Source organism: Elephas maximus, chromosome 9 (genome assembly GCF_024166365.1).
Source record: "Elephas maximus indicus isolate mEleMax1 chromosome 9, mEleMax1 primary haplotype, whole genome shotgun sequence".
NCBI classification, from domain to species: Eukaryota; Metazoa; Chordata; class Mammalia; order Proboscidea; family Elephantidae; genus Elephas; species Elephas maximus.
The window spans coordinates 82,072,817-82,096,205 of NC_064827.1; the positions used below are offsets into that span (position 1 = coordinate 82,072,817).

Consider the following 23,389-nt stretch of genomic DNA (forward strand, 5'->3'; position numbering starts at 1 on the left):
GCGTGACGTCATCAAAGCGCGCCGGAAATGCGAGTTCAGCTGCGCGGTACTGTCCCTGAGGGAAGGAAGTTGGCCTCGGAGCGGCTTGTGCTCTGTGGGCAAGGCCCAGGCCGGCAGCAGTAGCTGCTTCGACAACCTGTGTGCGGCGCGATGGGAGACGAGATGGATGCGATGATCCCCGAGCGGGAAATGAAGGTCAGATACTGGCCAGGGGCTCCCTCCCTTAGTACTGGCGTTGCCTTGGAGCCCCGCCTTCGGCTTGAACAGGTTACGGCGTTCAGAGTTCTCACTGGCGTTGCTCTGGAGCGCTCTGTTGTGCCGCTTGCGTGGTAGCCCCACGGAATGAGCTTCCCCGGTCTTTGTTAGTCTTGTGCATTCTTCTGGAGTTATCTTAGCTGCTTACATGTGGTAGTCTGAGTAGTGGTAATAACTGTTTATTGAGCGTTTATTGTGTGCCAGGCACTGTGGTAAGCATTATCTCCCTGAATCATCACCGCAACCCTATAAAGTGGTTGTTAGTATCCCTGTTTTACAGAGGAGAAAATCGAGACCCGGAAAGTAGCTTATCCAGTCACATTTGACAAGGGGACTGAAGTCTAGGTTTATTTAAGACACTTTCTTCACTGTCACGGTACTACTTCTGTAGGGCGGTCCAGACTTGCTTAACATAGAGCCGAAGATCAGGCATCTTACAAAACCTTTAGGTAACTGGCATAGAAGGGCTATTTTGGCGCAGCACATCAGCTTAAGGTCAAGAAAAGGGGAGAAATAAGTGGTCCAAATGATGGTAAAGTTGGAGAGTGCGGGGGTAGGTCCCCAGGATGGTTGTGTTTGACGTTTCTTATAAATTTTCTGATAGAACGAGAGTACAGAGAACAAGCTACATTTCTTTTACATAGCAAACGGCTAAGAGGAAATAAGTTACAGGAAGATTTCAGGCATTCATGTGAACAACAAATCCCTAGGAAGCATTTACCCACCCAGTGCCCTCGAGTCGTAGGGATAATGATCCATATTTAGAGTAATGATTCTTACTTTTTCTTCTTGAGAATCACTGCTGTGGTGAGCAACCCAGAGGGAATGTGTCATGTTCCTCAGATATGCTGGAGCAGAAGAAAAGAAAGGTTTTAGGACCACAGCCTTAGAAACGATAGTCTCCCTTTGAGTTATATGATTGTAACAGAAAGGAGAGTTCTCCTGTGCTTCTTCATCCCACTGGCCTACTGTACCCATGTGATTAAGACCCAAATAAAAAATTTAGGATTATCAGGATAAGAATTACAAAAATGAAATTTTTATTCTCCTCCTGTATGAAACTATAGTGTGGTCTCATCTGAAAAGCTGTGTGAATTTCAAGGTTTCCAAGGAGTGGCTGGTGGATTCGAACTGCCAACCTTTTGACTAGCAGCCAAGCTCTTAATCACTGTGCCACCAGGGCTCCTAGTTGGAATTAAGAAAGAGTATTTCAGTTAATCTTTTAGCAAATATGTATTAAACACCTAACCCAAGGAAACTAGTACGTGGGTTGTGTTGGGGCCATAGAGTTGGTTCCTACTCATAGCAACCCTGTGTACAACAGAACTAAACACTGCCTGATCCTGTGCCATCCTTATGATCATTGTTGTGCTTGAGCCCGTTGTTGCAGCTGCTGTGTCATTCGACCTCGTTGAGGGTCTTCCTCATTTTTACTGACCCTCTACCCAGCATGGTGTCCTTCTCCAGGGACTGATCCTCTTGTGGGGTGTGGAAAGGATCCTATATGAAACTGTATAAGAATCCAGTGTGGAAAAAAAATGAAGGCTGAGAAAAACTGTCCTTGTTTTTTACAATTTTGGATTATAAGCATAAAGTTGATTTACTGAGGCCTTGACTTAAAGACAGGCTTAGAATTATATTAAAAAAAAAAAAGTGTGTGTGTGTGTGTATATATATATATATATATATACCCACAGTGTAGTTTAACATAGTGATTGATAAACTTATGTATCTCTTATTGAAAACTTAGATAAATCCATGGAAGACAGGTGAGTCAGACATTGGCAGGAGATCAGGGGAGGAGGCTCCCAGGCCAATTATTTATGTCTAAAGGCCTTAAGGTACTAAAGAGCATGAGGACTGAGGGAAATGGGGTGGGGGGGAGCAGGGAAGGTAGCTGTAGCAGTGGTGATAGTGCATTTTTTAGAGGAAGCGGAGATGAGACTACAGAGGTAGAGGGATCAAGCCATGCTTGACCTTATAGATTGTGTTATGAATTTTGGTTTTGTGTTTTAAATGTTCTCATAGCATCTGTGTTTTGCTTAAAAGCATTGAGCTTCAAGAGATTGTCCATTTCCATTTTGTGATAGAATGCTTTTTTGGCATATGATATAAGTAAGCCAATTCTTGGGCTTTGGTCATCTTCTGTCATCATTATTTCAATATATATTTGTTGACTACTACACTAGAAGTTAAGAGTTCACTGTAGTTAGGTGATACTTTCAATATTTAACAAGTATTAAGCTCTACTCTGGGTCTGAGACAATATGCACTTAACATGACAGGATAAGATTATAAATAATATAGTTTGTGGTGATTCGAAGAATAAATACAGTAGGAATTCAGAAAAAAGAAGAGATCAGTGTGAGCTAGATTAGTCCAAGAAAAATTTCATGAAAGTTTTCTCTCATTTATCTCATTTAACAAATATTGCACACTATGCCAGGCACCATGATAATAAGCACAAGAATTTAAAGACACACTGTCCTTAGCCTCAAGGAATTATATTCTTTTGTTGCCTTGGAATTGGGTCTCTTGGAATATAACGACAGACATAATTTTCTGTTAGCCCTGAATTTTTTTTTTTTTTCCCCTCAATCCTTCACAATAGGATTTTCAGTTTAGAGCACTGAAAAAAGTGAGAATCTTTGAGTCCCCTGACAAGTTGCCCAAGGAACGCACGAGTTTGCTTGCCGTGTCCAACAAGTATGGTCTGGTCTTTGCTGGTGGAACCAGTGGATTGCAAATTTTTCCTACTAAAAATCTTCTGATTCAAAATAAACCTGGGGATGATCCCAATAAAATTGGTAAGTTACTTGACTTATGTTGCATATTAAAAAGAAGAGTGTGGTGGAGTGCTAATGTTTCCTTTTCAAACAGTCATTTTAATATTAAAATTAAAACTGCTGTGATCCCTTCACCCCCCCAGGAAAAGTAAATTCCAGGTGGGATGCTGGGAACTTTTCTAGGTGTTCTCTTTGGTCCTTTGTATTTCTCTTTTTGATGAGTTGTTTCCCTAAGCACAAAGGAAGGAAGAACTGTCCATGCCATACTTTTATTTTTGCTTAGTTGAACTTGTGTCGTGGATTTCTAGGAGAAGGGTTTAGTTGCATGGCTTTTTAGTTGACATGTTACCATCCAAACAAATGGCAATGTGTGGTATTTGGAGCATTGTTGCAAAAATATGAGCCCAGGGCAATACTATAGTTAACAAGGACAATGGCCAGTAAGTTTCCCTAGGTTGTATGAAGAAGAGTCCCCAGGATATTTAATGTATCATTATACATCTTTAAGAAAGTTAGGATTTATATGCATAATAATTAGGTATCTGTATATGTGTGTGTGTTTGTTTCTGTAGATGCAAAAATTATTTCATACAGACCTGGATAAAGGGGTTGTGACTCTATGCTCAGAGCAGGCCATTTTCTGCTTTGTCTTTATGTTTTCGTAGTTGATAAAGTCCAAAGCTTACTAGTGCCTATGAAATTCCCTATACATCACCTGGCCCTGAGCTGTGATAACCTCACACTGTCCGTGTGCATGATGTCCAGTGAATATGGCTCCATTATCGCTTTTTTTGATGTTCGTACATTCTCAAATGAGGTAAGCTACTGGAAAACTCTAGTGTAAACATGGGAACTTAAGGAGATTTTCTGGTATTGAATCATAACTTGGAAGCTTCTTAGGTTGACCTTTAAAGTCTTTTTCTAGATTAAAATACGAGTTAAAAAAATCCTTAGATTTACAGCATCATAGCTCTTTGAGTCCAAGGAGACTCTTAAGAGATTATTTCATAACAAAGTATTATCATATCTCATTTATACATGAGACAGCCAAAGCCCAGGGATGTTTAGGCGATTTGCCCAAAGTCATAGAGTTAATAGCTAATGACAGAATTTCTGTATTATAGGTCTCTGGCCTTCTAATGTAGTGGTTTTCCATTTTAAGCAGTTTAATAATAATAATAATAGTTAATAATATTGAGTGTTTATACTGTGTGCCAGTGTCTATACTAAGTGTTTTATATGCTTCGTCCTCATTTATGTCTACCACAGCCTTTTGGTGCTATTACCGTCATCTTATAAATGAAGAAACAGGCTCAAAGAGTTTAAGTAACTGCCTAGGTCCCAGCACTATCAAGGAGCACAGCCACAATTTTAATCTAGTGTCTCCTCTTTGTTGGTTATTTTGAATTTGTATATTCTTTTCCTGGGAGTCCTTCCTGAATGTGCTAAAATAATTGCCATTTCAAAGCCATATGGGAATTTTCTGAAACAATAGATTGTTGTGTAGAGCTAAATCTTTTTCATAGTTGTAGGAGAAATGTGAACTATGATTGGAGAAAACTTACATATGCAATTTCCTCTGAATACTTAGCATCTTTGTGTATTTACTAATTTATGTTTGCTTTGTTTTAAAAGGCTAAACAGCAGAAACGCCCATTTGCCTATCATAAGCTTTTAAAAGATGCAGGAGGCATGGTGATTGATATGAAATGGAACCCCGCTGTTCCCTCTATGGTGGCAGTTTGTCTGGCTGATGGCAGTATAGCTGTCCTACAAGTCACAGAAACAGTGAAAGTGTGTGCAACTCTTCCTTCCACAGTAGCGGTAACATCTGGTGGGTAATAAAGGCTTTCACTCTATAACATATAGTAACAGTGATCTATTTAAGAATTAATTTCTGGAAATAAAAGTGGACTGATTTTTTTTGGGGGGGTGGCGGGGGTAGAAATGAGGAGAGTATTTTTCATTTTTATAGTTAATGCCCTTGAAGCCAAACAGCATGCATAGTTTACTTGCGTGTGCATCGGTTTTCTGGGGAAAGAAATATTTTGGTACAGCTAGTTTAGAATTGTATTTTTGAGAATAATTGTTTCCGGACCTAAAAGGGTCATGTTCCGGGAGTCATTTGTACCTTTGGGGGAAAGACATTAGAAATAAAAATAAAAAAAATAGGTACAGTAAAATGATTTCTTGGTGTTTGAAGACTTTTTCTACTCTTGTCTTATCTAAAGACTGCATTGCTTTCTGTACTTTCCAGCTTTCTGGTTAGTACTCCATTGAAATAGCATTTTCAGCTCTCATTTGAATGGCCCAGTGATGAATCGTGATTAGCTTGCATTATTAAGATGATTTCACTTTTTTTTTAACTTTGCAGAGTAGGGATGATTCTGCAGCCTTCTGTGGACTGACAGAAGGAATGAAAGTGGTGGCTACATAACTGTTTTGTGACAGATCTCATTGGTTTGCTCTATTTTCTTCAGTTTTTAATTGGTAGCATTATTCTCTTTGCTCAGTGTGCTGGAGCCCCAAAGGAAAGCAGCTGGCAGTGGGAAAACAGAATGGAACTGTGGTCCAGTATCTTCCTGTAAGTTCTTGCCTCAGACTTAAGAACTCTTGTTACTTAAGTTACCCACTGGTTTTGGTGTGGTTTGGTGGTGTCTTTGTTGTTTTTTCCTTTATAAAGTGTTTTATACTCATTGTAACAAATTGACCTTCCTTCTTATCATCTGATCCTCCTAGAGGCATCCACTTTGTTCTACTTAGTGAGTAATCTTCCAGACTTTTCTGGATGCTTACAAAAATACTCTGTATGTTAAATGCGTGGTTTTTGTTTTGTTTCTTAAATAAAAATGTGATCATACTCTATCTTTAGTGCATTCCATAAAATAGGGCTCAAAGGGGAAAGGAGTTGGTGAAAGGCTATTATTACCTACCGCAGTGCAAAATCACTCTGGGTAAAAGCACAGTAGGTGTTATTTTTCCCTTTAACAAAGTCCTATCTGAAGGGTCAGTTTCTGTAACTATAGACAGCAAAGAAAATGGATACTCCCATTGTTGCATATACACTCTGTCATCCTCTCCCTGTGATTTTCTTAAGATGATATTCACAAGTATTCTTCATTATAAATTGCCTCACAGAGAATCTACATATGTGCACTCAAGTCTGAACACGAAGGAGGGGTTCACTAGGCAGTGCCAAGGCCTATGCTATTGTGCATTGCTCCTTGAGAGATTATTCCCTGGATGGTGTGTGAAGTGAACATGGTAGTATGGATTTGGAGTTAAGGTTTTTGTGCCTTATTTGTTATTGCTAAAAGTTGTTATGTGAAATCTGGTATATAGTCTTTTAGGGTATTATCCTGTAAAAAGGTAACATAATTGGTTCGATTTATTAGTTTGCTGTTCATCTTTTTAATTTAACTCACAACAGTATATTGGGGTTTGTTTTCTAACTCATTACGTGTAGAGCGACTTCATTCTTTTTAAAGTCTGTATAGTGGTCCATTAGAAGGATGTACTGTCATTTCCTTATTCCATTGTTGATGGCCGTCTACATCAGTATCAGTGATTTTGCTACTATAAACGGTATTGCATTGAACATTGTCATTCCCTGCATGTGAACATGTTCATGTGAGTGTTTCCATAGGATAGTGTTCTAGACGTAGACGTCCACTTTTTCTCTTTGTCTCTTCTGTCTAGGAAAGTGAAACAAAGGAGAATGTGTAGTATTTGACAGTTTCATTGGTTGAGGGATTGTTTCATTTGACACTTTTTTTTTTCCTTCAAATCTGTTTCAGACTTTGCAGGAAAAAAAAGTCATCCCTTGTCCTCCATTTTATGAGTCGGATCATCCAGTCAGAGGTAACATGCCTGCTTATCTTAATTGGACTGACCTTTAATGAGGTATTGTCTGTATAACCTGACTAGGTGTGTATTGTAGAAATTTCAGATCGTGTGATGTACCTGCATACCTGCACGGGACAGTGTTGATGCTTCCTTTATGATAATTTCAATTAGCTAATTAAATCAGCTTAATGATAATTCTGCGGTAGATAACTGTATCTTGTGGTAAACAACATGAAATGAATTCCTATTTTTATTAGGATTCTTCATAATTTGCCATGATTATAATACCGCTTTGGAATGAATTTGGGCTTCTTGAGTCTTTGTGATTCAAGAATATAATATAAACATAACCCGTGACTTATATTTAGTCAGTGAAATCTGTACCTTCGTTAAAGCTATAATACCTTGACTTTTTATCTGTAGGATGTTAATTTTATAATATTCAGTGCCTATACTTATAGGGAAGCTTTTTGCTGCACCTGGTTGCTCTGATTTTTACTACCTACTTATTAGGGTATGTGTCTTTCAGTTCTGGATGTGCTGTGGATCGGTACCTATGTCTTCACGATAGTGTATGCCGCTGCGGATGGCACCTTGGAAACGTCGCCAGATGTGGTGATGGCCCTGCTGCCTGTATGTGTATGGAAGGAACGTCTTGGGACTTTGACAGTCATAGAAGTCTTCTAAGGAAGTTTGAGGCTTAGGTTTCAGTTTCCTTTATTTACTGGCAACGATGGTGCAACCTCAGTTATAAGGTTTCAGGGCTGCAGCATGGGCCTGGGGACCAAAATTATGATGTCCACTTATATAATGAAAAAATTGTGAAACTTGCTTTTGCTTAAGCTGTAAACTCTTAGTAGATGTTCACCCAATTAGAAAATTTTTAAAAAGCAAGAAAATGTCTTGATTTAAATTTTTTATTTGTTTATTTATTCATCAAATATTTATTGAATGCCTTCAGTGTGCTAGACATTGTTTTGAAGCTGAGAATACAGTGGTAACCAAGGCAGAGTTCTTGCTTTTGTGCTGATCTTACATTCTAATGAATGTGTTAGCCAATAAACAAATAAGTATAGAATCAAAGAAGGACAAGTGTAATGAAGAAAATAATGCAGTGTAAGGGACAGATGATTTTACTGGGGTGCCATTTTAGGTTGGGTGGTCCAGAAGGCCTCTTGAGGAGATACCATTTGAGCAGAGACCAGAGTAGAATGAAGGAATGAGCCTTTTTGAAGACGGGGAGAAGAATATTAGTGACAAGATCTATGAAGTATTGCTAAACCACGACGGCATTTAAAAACAAATAAGATGGAGCATCTATAAGTAGAAGTTGTACTAGTCATTCTGTTTTGCAACTTTGTTTTGCTTAACAGTAAAGTTGAAAACATTGTTTGTGTGTCACTGAATCTGTATTTGATCATTTGGGCAAATAGCAATTTACTTTTAGCAGTTCCTTTACTGTTGGATATTCAGGTGGTTTTCAGTTTTTCTCAACTTTTAAAGAAAGAATGGTTTGCTGTATTCTTTAAGTATATTTTATCTAATCGTGTTTATTTTAGGATAAATACCTAGAAATACTATTTTTAGGTCAAGAAATATATTTTTTTCCGATAAGGTTTGGAAAACATTGCCAAAGTATCTTTCAGAAAGGTTATACCTGTTTATATTCCCGGGACTACCAGCTTCCTAGCACCTGTGCCTTGCCAATCAGATACATGAAAAAAGTGGCTTTTTTTAATCAACTTTTTTCAGCTCTTGATAAGGTTGAATTTTTAAGGAGTGTTTATTAACGTGCCTTATTTCAAGATATCATTAGGATTTTATTATTCCTAAGGATAATATTAACACAGTAGCATTTATTAACTACTTCTTATGCTCTGATACTTGACTAGAAGCTTTATATGCATGCATCATTTGATTTCATACTTGCAACAACCTCTGAAGTAGATTTAGTAAGGCCGGTATACAGTAAGGAAACTGAGTATCAGAAAGGTTGGATAATTTGCCCATTTTTGTCCCATGGCCTACAAGTGGTGAGCAGGGTTTGAATGCATTTCAGTTGATGGCCAACGTTTATATTCTTTGTACTACTCAGTGCCGTCTGAGTATCATGTTCATATTTTTAGACATAGATTTTGAGTGAATTTTCGTATAAAACTAAAATGGTTTAATCTTTTGAGATTCTTAATTGTGTTGCATGAAAGAAAAATCACACAAAGCCTTCTTCTCACCCTGTTCATTGCAGAAAAAGGAAGACAAGCACCCAGAGATATTTGTGAACTTCATGGAGCCCTGCTACAGCAGCTGCACGGAGAGACAGCATCATTACTTCCTCAGTTACATTGAGGAATGGTGAGTGTAGAACCCACAACGTGAGTTCCTGCTGTTGCTGAGTCACTTTTTTTGCACTTTGAATTTTTTTCTGTAAGAGAGCAAAATACAGGCTTTGGCTGCCCCGAAAATATTTCCAGCTGGTACTAGATAATGCTTTTCTACTTCCTCAATCTTGAATTATTTAGATTGAATAGGTACTAATCTTAAAATTCTATTTTCTATGCAACCCCAGTGACTGCGTAAAAAAACTGGTATCTAAGGAACAGATTGAGGACAGTGGTGGTTCAGTGGTAGAGTTCTCACCTTCCATGTGAGAGACCCAGGTTCGGTTCCTGTCCATTGCACCCCAGGTGCAGCCACCATCCTTCTGTCAGTGGAGGCTTGCATGTTGCTGTGATGCTGAGCAGATTTCAGTGGAGCTTCTAGACTAAGACAGACTAGGAAGAAAGGCCTGGTGGTCTCCATTCAAAAATCACCCAGGGAAAACCCTGTGGATCGCAGTGGTCCAATCTGGCTATGCATGGGGTTGTCATGAGCTGGGGCCTGACTCAACGGCAACCAACATCAACAACAATGAATAGATTGTTTCTCTCTGAGAGCAAGAAAATTTGAAAGATAGAGTACTTGAAGCAAAGATTCTGTTCCTAAAGCTAGATTATTCTGCTTATACAGTGGCGTCTTTACTCTGAATTTTGACTTGGTTCTGTTGTGTTTTTACCTTATCTTTAAGTGAATAGACTTGGCTAATTCTCCAGTGCTGTATCATATAAAAGCTTAAAAAGTTAAACTTTACAAAAGAAGAAATTGAAAAGGTAATCAAAAAACTCCCAACAAAAAAAAGCCCTGGTCCGGACAGCTTCCCTGCAGAGTTCTACCAAACTTTCAGGGAAGAGTTAACACCACTACTACTAAAGGTATTTCAGAGCATAGAAAAGGATGGAATACTACCAAACTCATTCTATGAAGCTACCGTATCCCTGATACCAAAACCAGGTAAAGACACCACAAGAAAAGAAAATTATAGACCCATATCCCTCATGAATGTAGATGCAAAAATCCTCAACAAAATTCTAGCCAATAGAATTCAACAACATATCAAAAAAATAATTCACCATGACCAAGTGGGATTCATACCAGGTATGCAAGGATGGTTCAACATTAGAACAACAATTAATGTAATCCACCATATAAATAAAACAAAAGACAAGAATCACATGATCTTATCAATTGTTGCAGAAAAGGCATTTGACAAAGTTCAAAACTCATTCATGACAAAAACTCTCAGCAAAATAGGAATAGAAGGAAAATTCCTCAGTGTAATAAAGGGCATTTATTACAAAGCCAACAGCCAACATCACCCTAAATGGAGAGAGCCTGAAAGCATTCTCATTGAGATCGGGCATCAGACAAGGATGCCCTTTATCACCACTCTTATTCAACATTGTGCTGGAAGTCCTAGCCAGAGCAGTTAGGCTAGATAAAGAAAGAAAGGTATCCAGATTGGCAAAGAAAAAGTAAAACTATCTGTATTTGCAGATGACATGATCTTATACACAGAAAACCCTAAGGAATCCTCCAGAAAACTACTGAAACTAATAGAAGAGTTAAGCAGAGTATCAGGATACAAGATAAACATGCAAAAATCAGTTGGATTCCTCTGCACCAACAAAAAGAACATCGAAGAGGAAATCACCAAGTCAATGCCATTTACAGTAGCCACCAATAAGATAAAATACTTAGGAATAAATCTTAACAGGGATGTAGAAGACTTATACAAAGAAAACTACAGTACACTTCTGCAAGAAACCAAAAGAGACTTACATAAGTGGAAGAACATACCTTGCTCGTGGATAGGAAGACTTAACATTGTGAAAATGTCCATTCTACCAAAAGCGATCTATACGTTTAATGCAATTCTGATCCAAATCCCGAGGACAGTCTTTAACGAGATGGAGAAACAAATCACCAAGCTCATATGGAGGGGAAAGAGGCCCCGGATAAATAAGGCATTACTGAAAAAGAAGAACAAAATGGGAGGCCTTACTTTACCTGGTTTTAGAACCTATTATACTGCCACAGTAGTCAAAACAGCCTGGTACTGGTACAACAACAGATACATGGACCAATGGAACAGAATTGAGAATCCAGACATAAATCTATCCACGTATGAGCAGTTGATATTTGACAAAGGCCCCAAAACAGTTAAATGGGGAAAAGACAGTCTTTTTATCAAATGGTGCTGGCATAACTGGATATCCATCTGCAAAAAAATGAAACGACCCATACCTCACTCCATGCACAAAAATGAGCTCAAAATGGATCAAAGACCTAAATATAAAATCTAAAACAATAAAGGTCATGGAAGGAAAAATAGGAACAACGTTAGGAGCCCTAACACATCGCATAAACAGTATACAAAACATTATAAAGAATGCAGAAGAAAAACTAGATAACCAGGTGCTCCTAAAAATCAAACACCTATGCTCATTCAAAGACTTCACCAAAAGTGTAGAAAGACTACTTACAGACTGGGAAAAAGTTTTTAGCTATGACATTTCCAATCAGTGTCTGATCTCTAAAATCTACATGATACTGCAAAAACTCAACCGCAAAAAGACAAATAACCCAATTAAAAAATGGGCAAAAGATATGAATAGACACTTCACTAAAGAAGACATTCAGGTAGCTAACATATATGAGGAAATGTTCACGATAGTTAGCCATTAGAGAAGTGCAGATCAAAACTGCAATGAGATTTCATCTCACTCCAACAAGGCTGGCATTAATCCAAAAAACACAAAATAATAAATGTTGGAGAGGCTGTGGAGAGATTGGAACACTTCTACACTGCTGGTGGGAATGTAAAATAGTACAACCACTTTGGAAATCGATTTTGGTGCTTCCTTGAAAAGCTAGAAATAGAACTACTGTACGATCCAGCAATCCCACTCCTTGGAATATATCCTAGAGAAATAAGAGCCTTTACATGAACAGATATATGCACTCCCATGTTCACTGCAACACTGTTTACAATAGCAAAAAGATGGAAGCAACCAAGGTGCCCATCAACGGATGAATGGATAAATAAATTATGGTATATTCACACCATGCAGTACTAAGCATCGATAAAGAACAGTGATGAATCTATGAAGCATTTCAAAACATGGAGGAATCTGGAAGGCATTATGCTGAGTGAAATTAGTTGCAAAAGGACAAATGTTGTGCAAGAGCACTATTATAAGAAGCTTGAGAAATAGTATGAGAAGAAAACATTCTTTTGTGGTTACAAGAGCGGGGAGGGAGGAAGGATGGGAGAGGGGCATTCACTAATTAGATAGTAGATAAGAACTACTTTAGGTGAAGGGAAAGACAACACACAATGCAGGGGAGGTCAGCACAACTGGACTAAACCAAAAGCAAAGAGGTTTCCCGAATAAACTGAATGCTTCGAAGGCCAGCGTAGCAGGGGCAGGGGTCTGGGGGCCATGGTTTCAGGGGACATCTAAGTCAATTGGCATAATAAAATCTGTAAAGAAAACATTCTGCATCCCACTTTGAAGAGTGGCATCTGGGGTCTTAAATGCTAGCAAGCAGCCATCTAAGATGCATGAATTGGTCTCAACCCACCTGGATCTAAGGAGAATGAAGAGCACACAAGGCGATTACAAGTCCAAGAGACAGAAAGAGCCACATGAACCAGAGACTGCATTATCCTGAGACCAGAAGAACTAGATGGTGCCCGGCTACAACTGATGAATGCCCTGACAGGGAACACAAGAGAGAACCCCTGAGGCAGCAGGAGAGCAGTGGGATGCAGACCCCAGATTCTCATGAGACCAGACTTAATGGTCTGAGACTGGAAGGACCCCGGTGGTCATGGCCCCCAGACCTTTTGTTGGCCCAGGGCAGGAACCACTCCCGAAGCCAGCTCCTCAGACATGGATTGGACTGGACAATGGGTTGGAGAGGGATGCTGGTGAGGAGTGAACTTCTTGGATCAGGGGGACACTTGAGACTATGTTGGCATCTCCTGCCTGGAGGGGAGATGAGAGGGTGGAGGGGGTTGGCAGCTGGAAAAATGGACATGAAAAGAGAGAGTGGAGGGAGAGAGCGGGCTGTCTTATTGGGGGGAGAGTAATTGGGAGTGTGTAGCAAGGTGTATATGGGTTTTTGTGTGAGAGACTGACTTGATCTGTAAAGTTTCACTTAAAGCACAATAAAAATTATTTAAAAAAAAACAAGTTAAACTTTACATCTAAAAATTTCCCACCTTTCTTCAACGATACAGGAAACCTTACCCCTTCCTTAACATCTGGAAGATATCCTCCTAGGTGTTCCACGGACCCAAATCAAGGTAGAGTTGTTGCCGTGTTTGAATTTAATGGTCTGGTTTTATTCTTTAAAGGGATTTAGTGCTGGCAGCATCTGCGGCTTCTACAGAAGTTAATATCCTTGCTCGACAGAGTGATCAGGTAAATTTCTCTTTTTTGTGACTTTTTTGTGGCATTTTCCAGAGAAAGACTTTGGAAGGCATTAACTATTTGAGATTTAGATGGGGGTTCACACCCCTATTAATGAGTTTCTGGATGAGCACAAAGCATAAGTGACAAAGTGCTTTGGATCAAATGGCTTGGTTATGGCATTGGATAAACGTGGGTGTCAGATTTAGCAGTTCCTTCAATGTTGTAAAAAGCCCTTCTGTTCTTTGAGGATCTAGCCCCGCAGTTTGTGGAAGCAAAATACGTCATCAACCTTCAGCAGGAATATACCTTGTATAGGAGGCTTTATCTGCCTTGTTCTGTTTTATCGTCTTTATTTTCTTCCTAGTACTTGACCCTGTCCCTTTTATACGAGAAACTGTGGTCTTCCCTTGGTTGTGGAAGACATACAGATAATAGCAAATTGTGACTCCTCAGAAATAATTTGCTTGACTTTGAAAAAAACATCAGAAAGCAAAAGAGCCCCTCTGCACTTAAGAATCTCCCTCTCTTCCTTCTTTCACTTAGTCTTCCTTGCGGTGAAGAAGTGGACTGAGGTAGTGATGGTAAGCCATTCACTTACATATTGTACAGAGTGACTCCAGAGGAGGCAAGATGAAGGGAAGAACTTCTGTTTAAAACTTTGGTGGGAGTTTCCAAATGTTTTGTACCCCCTTGTTAATAAGAAATAAGTACTTCCGCACTCCATACACAAATACCTGTGTTTCTTCGGTCATTCAGCGGTTATCCATCGTTCTCTGGGAGGCAAGTTGGCCCACTGAAAGTGGTGTGGCTTTCATGTGTTCAGAGTGGGCCACTTTGAGGTCATAGGACAGAATTCAGCATTCTGACTTGCTGCTCTAGAAATACCTATCGTGAACTGACTTCAGTAGCAATTTTTTTTTTTTGTACTTTAGATGATGGTTTACAGAACAAACTAGCTTCTCATTAAATAGTTAGTACATATATTGTTTTATGACATTGATTAACAACTCCACGTCATGTCACATCCATGTCAACATTCTCCCTTCTTGACCTTGGGTTCCTTTTTACCAGCTTTCCTGTCCCCTCCTGCCTTTTAATCCTTGCCCCTGGGCTGGTGTGCCCTTTTAGTCTCATTTTGTTTTATGGGCCTGTCTAATCTTTGGATGAAGGGTGAACCTCAGGAGTGATTTCATTGCTGAGCTTAAACGGTGTCTGGGACCATGCTTTCATGGTTTCTCCAGTATCTGTCAGGCCAGTTAGTCTGGTCTTTTTCTGTGAGTTAGAATTTTGTTCTGCATTTTTCTCCAGCTCTGTCTGGGACCCAGTATTGTGATCCCTGTCAGAGTAGTCAGTGGTGGTAGGCAGACACCATCTGGTTGTACTGGACTCAGTCTGGTGGAGGCCATGGTAGTTGTGATCCATTAGTCCTTTCCCTTGTGTCTTTAGTTTTTTTCATTCTCCCTTGCCCCCAAAGGGGTGAGACCAGTGGAGAATCTTAGATGGCTGCTCACAGGCTTTTAAAACCCTAGATGTCAGTAGTAATTTTTTAATAGCACAAATATTTTATGTATCCATGCTTAAAAAAATTATTTTCACTTTTTATCAAAATCATTTACGCACATGCTTAAAAAATCAAATTGTGCAAAAGGGCTTATAAATGAAAAAAATCAATGTCCCCTGCTCTACCGCATCCTGTTCCAGTCCTGCCCTCTAGAGGGGGTCATTTTTAACTTGTAAGCTTTTTATTTTAATGATTACCTTCTTGTCTCTAAATAATAATGTACTTTATTACTAGTTATCGATTATTAATTACACACCTTTGTTTTGTCTGGAGATTGTTTTTGAAAGTTGACATCAGTTTTGTTTACATTATGAAAATATGAATAATATTCACTCCGTAGCTAAGTCAAGTAGTATGGTTATGTCCCCTTTCCTGAAGCACTTTTTGTTTTTATGTTACTTACGGTGGGCTCTCCCCTTGGATTCATGCACCCAGTTCTGATCATCACTGAAAGTTAGACAAAATGTTAGTGATTTTTTGAATTGGGAATCATTTGTTGGAAGAAAACAGAACCACTCAAACAAGTATGAGCAAAAGGGGAGCTTATTGGAAAGACGTAGGGGTTTCTCAAGGAATCCTGGCATAGGAAGACTGACCAGACTGAGGAACTGTCACCTGAAACTGAAAAGACAGTAACTAGGGTTACCTTCTGTCTCTGGATGAACAAGCACAGGGCATCTGGCCCAGCTTTATAGGCTTCTCTGTTCACAACCCCAGCAGACATCAGTGGAACTCCTGGGCCCAAATTTCTAGGAGTAGGTATTGACTGGCTTAGTGCAGCTACTGGAATTGCGCCCTGTGTCAGGAATCTGCCCCAGTTATTGTAGGGGATATCTCAGAAAATGTTCACAATCATGATTATTTATTCACAAGGCAAGGACTTGGTATACCAACAATAGATAGGCTGATTAGGAAAATTAATCTCTTGCTTGCTGGAGTACCCATGGCTTTTAGACCATCTTCCCAGATTTCCAAGCCTCACAGTCAATACACAAATCTAAACCAAGTTAGTCTCCTTTTTTCTTCTTTTCTATTGAAATGATGCTGAGAGGAACTAACGCAAACCTAAACAAGATGGCATTTTCTTTTTTTTTTCCCAGATAAACTGGGAGTCTTGGCTACTGGAGGATTCTGGTCGAGCTGAACTACCTGTGACAGACAAGAACGATGACTCCTTGCCCATGGGAGTTGCCATAGATTATACTAACCAAATGGAAATCACCATCAGTAAGTGTGGCCTGATGTTTGGTGCAGAAATATGCTCCCTTCTTATACTGGTTGATATTTAAACATGATTTATATATGTTCATGGCAGAGTCTACTCCAGTAGCTGGGCGCTTTTAACTTTTACTAGCCCACTTACAGTTGAAGAATGATGCATAGTGCATTGTGATAACACTAAAACTAATTTGTATGGATACTCATTGATGAGACCAAGGGTGAACACACTCTCCATATTTCTCTGTCTCTCTATGGATGTGTGTGCTTCAGAATATAGTTGAAATATAGAACATATTTTAGATAAAGGAAAGATATACCTGAAACTTGGAGCAGGGACTTTTAAACCACATATGCGTTCTCATCCTTGAACTGAAAATCATTGATCTAGAAACAGAAGCCTGTTGGCCTCTAAATATTCAGATAAGTCTGTCATCCTCAATATTTTATTATGTGAATTTTAAGCATACAGAGAAGTTCGAGGAACTGTACTTTGAACACCCGTATACTCGCTACCACCGAAATTTTACTCTGCTTGCTTTATTACATATCCCTCTATCCATTCATCAGAAGAGGTTTTCTCCCCCATTATTGTGAATACATTCTTAGTGAAGTAAATCTGAAAAATGTTTCCTTACTGAAACTGGTTCGTTGAGTTGCATTTCATTGTTAGGCCCTGGTTCAAGGATATCAGAAGAACCAGAACACGTGTGAAATCTGGCACTACATAACCCATAGAAATGCTGTCAAGGAAATCATCCCCGCCGTCATTCCAAGCTCCCTATTTATAGCTCCATGTGAGAAATTTCTTTTGAAATTTGGCGCTGGAAAAACTTTGCTTCACTTGAGGCCACTGGTATCTTCTAGCAATAAGAATTATGAAACTGATTATCTCCCTTTTAGTTTGGTGCCAAAGAAATTTAGAGCCAGATTTAAAGTTTCTCTGTAAGAACGGTTTGTCCTTCACTACTGGGTCTTTGGTTTCAGTGATTGAATTTTTAACTGGTGCTGATTCTGCTATGGCTACTTTGTTTTATGGGTTCTCACTATAAGCCCTCTGATTTTGGGGAATGAGGCATGGTATACATAAAAACATAAAAGTAAAGAGGAAGTAAAAAATGCTACCACCGTTTTTAAGTCAAATAGCACAATTTTACAACTTTTTTCCCTTTCCCCCAGAGTGAAAACCCTGGTTACCTTAACAGCATGTGTTTCCTCATTTGCTGTATCCTGCAAAATGAATTACTACACAAATACCACTACCAACAACAAACGTGCTAAGTAAAAGTCAGGATTCCCTTGCAGTTCTTTTTGTGCTTACACTATATCCTGTCAGTGGTGTACAGTTAGACTATTGTGTATAAAAGTTTTTTTGAATCAGTTCTATTTTTTTCCTATGTTGTTTGTTATCAATTTGATATACAATTAGGTTCATTTGTGTCTACGTGTACTTAGTATAGGATTTTATTTTTTAAACTCTGGTTTGCATTTTACTTTTTGTGAAGGTACAAAATGTTTACACATGGTTAAAAGTCAACACTCTAAGAATGCGTACTCAGAGATGTCTCCCTCCCCTTCCTGTCTCTTGCACTCTGCTCTAATCCTCTGCACCATAGGTAGTTATTTTAGTTTCTAGTTTACCCTTCTTTGCTCCCCCCCCACAGAAATAAGCAAATTCATACACTTAATACATACTTCTTCTCTTTCTCCTTTCTTATACAAGCTATTCTGTGTATGTACCGTTACACTTTGCTTTTTTTCACTTAACAGTATATCTTGGGGGAAAAAAAATCACTCCATATTACTGGGTAGAGATCTTCCTCTTTCTTTTTTAACAGCTGCATTGGCATCTGTTGTGTAGAAGTACCATAGCTTATTCTACCAGTCTTCTGTGCATGAGTAGGTTGTTTTTAATATTTTTGCTATTACAAGTCATTCCTAAATAATAATATTCTGTGCATTTGTTTTCATAGTTGTGCAGGTATAGCCTCAGGATAAATTCGTAGCAGTGAGGTTGCTGGGTCAAGGGGGTAATGCATATGCCAGTTGCCATCTCCCGCCACCCCCCACACACACCCCCACCCCTCATGCACCATTTTGCACTCCTGACAATATCTGATAGCGTCTGTTTCCCCGTAGCCTTGCCAGAAATGTGTTGTCAAACTTTTGAATCTAATTGGTGAGGAATAGTGTTTTTGTAAAATACAAAGTGTTTTTCTTTGTATTTCTCTTTTTTAGAGGGAAGATTAGTATCCTTTCATGTGTTTAAGGGCCAAAAATCTTTTTACGAAGTTCTTGTTTGTGTCTTTTGCTCATATTTCTATAGGGTTCTTGGTCTTCCCCCCCCCCCTTCAATTTTTCAGAGAGTTCTCTAATGCCCTAATCAGGGAAACATTCTGCATGCCAATACTTGATTCGAAGGCCTAGATTAGGAAATGAGACCTTGATCACGTGGCTTCCCCATTGGGTCTGGGCTGTGCTGTACTGCTGGAGTCTCGCAGTGCTGCAGTCAGGGGAAACGTGAACGTACAAGAAGAGAAGTGCTCTTTATCTGTGGTCTGATCCTCCGGTTTAGAGGGGTGTCTCTGTCAGGTACCATTAAGTTCCTTGTCCTTTTCCCTGGTCAGGCAGGAATATTTGGTCTAACTAGCAGTTTGCACTGTTCAGACAGAGATACTGATTTACTCTGGTTCTCTTGATGTCTTAAGTACAAAGTACCCATAGGTGATTCTACTGTGAAAAATATAGCTGATTGATCCATCTTTCTGTGTCCAGTCATGTGCTTTTCAAAGAGTCTCGCCTATCATTTCTCTGCTAAACCAAACACTGCCCGAAGACTCCTGTTTTGGTCAGGAGAATTCTGAACCTACCTTCTGAACACCAAGACGTAAGAACTGAGGGAGCTTGGGGAAAGTCAGAGCTACTGCAGGCTTAAAATGGTTTCCATGCGGGCCACTGTAGGCTGATGATGATCTGATAATGGCAGTAGAACTCTCTAAATAGCTGTTGCACCAAAGACTGTTCAGGTCTGAATCAGAATAGACTTGAGCTGCTATCGAGATGAGTCCGTCAAGCCCATTTCTTTTTCAGGGCAGTCTTTCCCTTCTGGGACCAGGCCCTTAAAATGACCTGGCTCTTTGCTTTTATCACTTTTTTTTTTTTTTTTAACAGATGATGAAAAGACTCTTCCTCCTGCTCCAGTTCTTATGTTACTTTCAACAGACGGTGTGCTTTGTCCATTTTATATGATCAATCAAAATCCTGGCATTAGATCCCTCATCAAGTCACCAGAACAGCTCTCATTAGAAGGGGAGCGACAACCCAAGTCATCAGGTATGTGGCTTTCCTTGCTTTGCAGGAAGGGAATATCACTGGATTGTGTGGGGGTATTCCTAAGGATGAAAACCGTGCGTAGTGATTATCACTATCTGCCCTGTCTCCTTTCATGAGACAGGGAATAATCTTTGAATATATATGCATGTATTTGGCTTCCCTCACCACCAGTCTTTACTCTCTGATTCTTTACTTTAGAGAAAAAAGGAAGGATAGCCAGATGGATTCCATCAGATTACTTACCAACAATACCGTCTTATAAGACCATGTATTATATGATCAGAATCCTAAAGACATTGTACTTAATCATGGGGTTGCAGCTAAATAAATGATTGTGTATTTATAGGGTGAAATGTTATGTAACAATTAAAAATGTTACGTTTATTGACGAGAAAAGTTAGCGGGATATATTATGAGAAAGTACTATGTGGTCCCTTTTTTATGAGGAAAAAATACTTGAAAGATGGATGATAAAATGTAAATAGTGACTATTTCTGGATGGAAAGAACATGAGGATTTTCTGTTTGTTTATATTTTATAATTTTCTTTAGGTTTGTTTTTTCTTCCCCTTGGTTTTTTGGAGAAAAATCAGTAAATACAAAAACAAGATCCAGCAATATCCACAGTCAGCATTTGGGTACATGTTCTTCATGCATGTAAATGTACATGTATGAATACTAATCTGTATTTTCAAAATTTTCAGTAACCGTGTTTATCACTTGTGAGAAGATAATATAAAACTTTTTAAAAGGGCATTATATTGTCTCACATACTAAAATTTCACTTTTTGAAAAGTGACAGTATACTTGGGTGTCTGTTTCCAAGGTGGTATTTTCATTTTAGACCCTAAATATTTCATTGCTTTAAATATAGTACCTTTCAGGAAGATACTACCTATGGCATCTCAGCCAGTTTGGAAAGAACCAAGGCCCAACAATATAAGTAGGAAATGTATTGACACAAAAATGTTCCTTTCTTTTTTCTTTAGTGATTTAATTTTAAAGTATTAATATGTTTGCATCACAGAAAGTTTGGAGAATAGAAAAAAAATTAAAACCTTCTTTTTGGGATATTCTCTTTCAGTGTTTTTTAATAAGCATCTTCCTACATAGTTGTAATCATAATGTATACATCATTGGTAGCTGTTTTTTTATTTCAATCGTGTTTTTCAGGTTCTTGTGTAATCTCCATGATTAGTTTAAGAAAATGAGTGCTCAGTATTCCACTGAATAATTTTTATTATTTTGAGTTGTACAAAATGTTTTTGTGCTTATATCTTTTTCCATTTTTTAGATTATGTTTTCATAGACTTTATTCTTAGAAGTGAGGTTACCGAGTTTAGTTTTTAATGATTTTTGAGGCGTAATGACAAATGTTATCTTAAAAAAACTGTGCTGAATTAGATACCCCCAGTGATAAAGAGTTCGAGATTTCATTGTACCTTTTCAAACATTAAGGGTTATATATATTTAGGCTTTGATAATCTAGAGGACATTCAAAAATATACTTCATTAAAATTTGCATTTCTTTAAATAAAAAGTTGAGCTGTATTTTCTTTTTGTCAAGTAGGCTCCCATCTTATATCTATTATAGTCCTGAAATTTTTTATCTCGATGTGTATGAATTTTTTTTATATATAAAATAGGTATTATTTGTCATTTACTGCATTTTTAGTTCATTTACTTTTTAATTGTCACATCTAAGTAACTATCTTTTATTGAGTCAAATCTTAATCTTTTCCTTTTGTGATTTTTTTAATATAACTTCTAAATTTAACAAGTTGTTAGATTCTCAGAGACTTAACAAATATATCAATTTATTTTTGCCTCCTCTGTTTTGAGGTATACATATATATGTGCTTTTGCACGTGTATATCTTTACTTCAACTGGGATTGCTTTTAGTGAATATTATGAGGTGGAGGTCTGAATTAAAACCATTTCTTGATTGTCAATCAAATGTTGCAGAATGACTTACTCTTCATTGTTTTGTGATACCACGATAGCATTAAGAGGTATATTTCCATCTTATTAAATTGGGGGCCCGTGAATTCCTCTTTAGCCATCTACTGTCTTTTCCCATTTCCTTTCAAAATTTTATACGTCTTTACGTGGAATACTTGCTATGTAAAGTCCAAGATCAGCTATGTTTCCTTGTTTTTTGCTTCTTGAACTAGGGCCATTTCTGGCTTCCTTCTACCATAAACCCTTTTCTATTTGCACTCTGTTGTGTGGACTGCCACTGTGTTAACTTTTTCTTTCTTCTTCATCTTTTTCATTGCAGGAAGTACTCCCACAACCCCAACTTCCTCTCAAGCCCCACAGAAGATTGATGCTTCAGCAGCTGCAGCTCCTGCTTCTGTTCCACCTGCGTTGCCTGTTGCTCCCACCTCCACCTTCTCTTTGCCATCTGTTGTTGGAACCTCTGCCGTGTTCTCCTTTGGCTCTTCATCCTTGAAGTCATCTGCTTCTGTCACTGGGGAGCCCCCTCCATATTCCACTGCATCAGACAATTCCAAACCAGCGCTGGGCTCTGGTGCAATGGCCTTCTCTTTTGCTCCTCCTCCTAAGACTCCTCTAGCTCCTGCCCCTGTGGCATATCTTGTGGCGCCATCAGCTGTTTCATTCTCCTTTGGGTCATCAAGTTTTAAACCTACCCTGGAAAGCACATCAATGCCAAGTGTGTCTGTGTCAAACATAGGAATGAGGTCCTCCTTCCCGCCTTCAGCCTCTGCGGTCAAAGCCAACCTTAGTGAAAAGTAAGTACCTATTAAAGGAGGTTTGATTCTTGTGTAGGATGAGTAGAAATATTGCTTGTTATTCAGTAGAAATAGAGTCACTGTGACTAGGGTTTCTCTTTTTCCTTTTTCCGAAGTAATTCTTGGAAATGGTAAGAATTCAGACAACATAAAAGGTTTGTATTTCATCAGTTGTTGGAGTCCAGAAGTCTTTTAGATAGTTTTTTTTTTAATAATGATTATAGGGTCACTAGGAGCCGGAATGAACTTGACGGCAGTGGCTTTGGTTTTTTTGGTTTATATTTCAATATTTGCTTTGCTTTTTCAGATTACAAGTGTAGGAGATATCCTTATTTTTAAAAAATGAAGTAATAAAGAGCAACATCTTGTAAGGGAAGTGAATACCTTGTCGTCTTTTTGTCCACTCATGTCCACTCTCTTTAAACTATTTTCTACACAGCCACCAAAGTGATCTTGTGAAATCGTAAACACATAGGTCACTCTTCTGCCTGACAGCTCCACTGGCTTCTCATTGCCCTTCGGGTACAATCCAAATTCTTCAACATGGTGTACAGTTCCAGTAGATCTGGGTCTGGCCCGTTCACTCATATTTTATTTATTTACTTCTTTATGTACTTACTGTGTTCTCCCCACTAGAATGTAAGCTTCTTGAGGGACGTAATTCCCTTTATCCTGTAACCTTTAGCAAGGTAACCATTGAGTATAATAAATACTACCAACTTTTTTCTCTACCAAAACTCAAAACCAAACCCATTGCAGCAAAGTCATTTCCAACTCATAGCAACCCTATAGGACAGAAAGGAACTGCCCTGTAAAATTTCCAAGATTTAGGGCGGA

The 23,389-nt window shown here is 38.6% G+C and overlaps 1 protein-coding gene across 2 annotated transcripts in view; it reads left to right on the forward strand.

Annotated features, from left to right (window-relative positions):
* Positions 1–29: 29 nt before the first annotated feature.
* The window catches only part of NUP214 (nucleoporin 214), a 115,350-nt gene continuing 91,990 nt past the window's right edge, over positions 30–23,389 (forward strand). For both annotated transcript variants that reach the window (XM_049895297.1, XM_049895296.1), the window contains exons 1-12: positions 30–195; positions 2,867–3,062; positions 3,707–3,858; positions 4,677–4,875; positions 5,555–5,625; positions 6,839–6,902; positions 7,417–7,520; positions 9,133–9,239; positions 13,627–13,693; positions 16,346–16,472; positions 19,635–19,796; positions 22,078–22,552. In XM_049895297.1, coding sequence (XP_049751254.1) covers positions 151–195; positions 2,867–3,062; positions 3,707–3,858; positions 4,677–4,875; positions 5,555–5,625; positions 6,839–6,902; positions 7,417–7,520; positions 9,133–9,239; positions 13,627–13,693; positions 16,346–16,472; positions 19,635–19,796; positions 22,078–22,552 — 1,769 coding nt within the window. In that variant the 5' untranslated portion in view covers positions 30–150. The remainder of the gene's footprint in view (positions 196–2,866; positions 3,063–3,706; positions 3,859–4,676; positions 4,876–5,554; positions 5,626–6,838; positions 6,903–7,416; positions 7,521–9,132; positions 9,240–13,626; positions 13,694–16,345; positions 16,473–19,634; positions 19,797–22,077; positions 22,553–23,389) is intronic.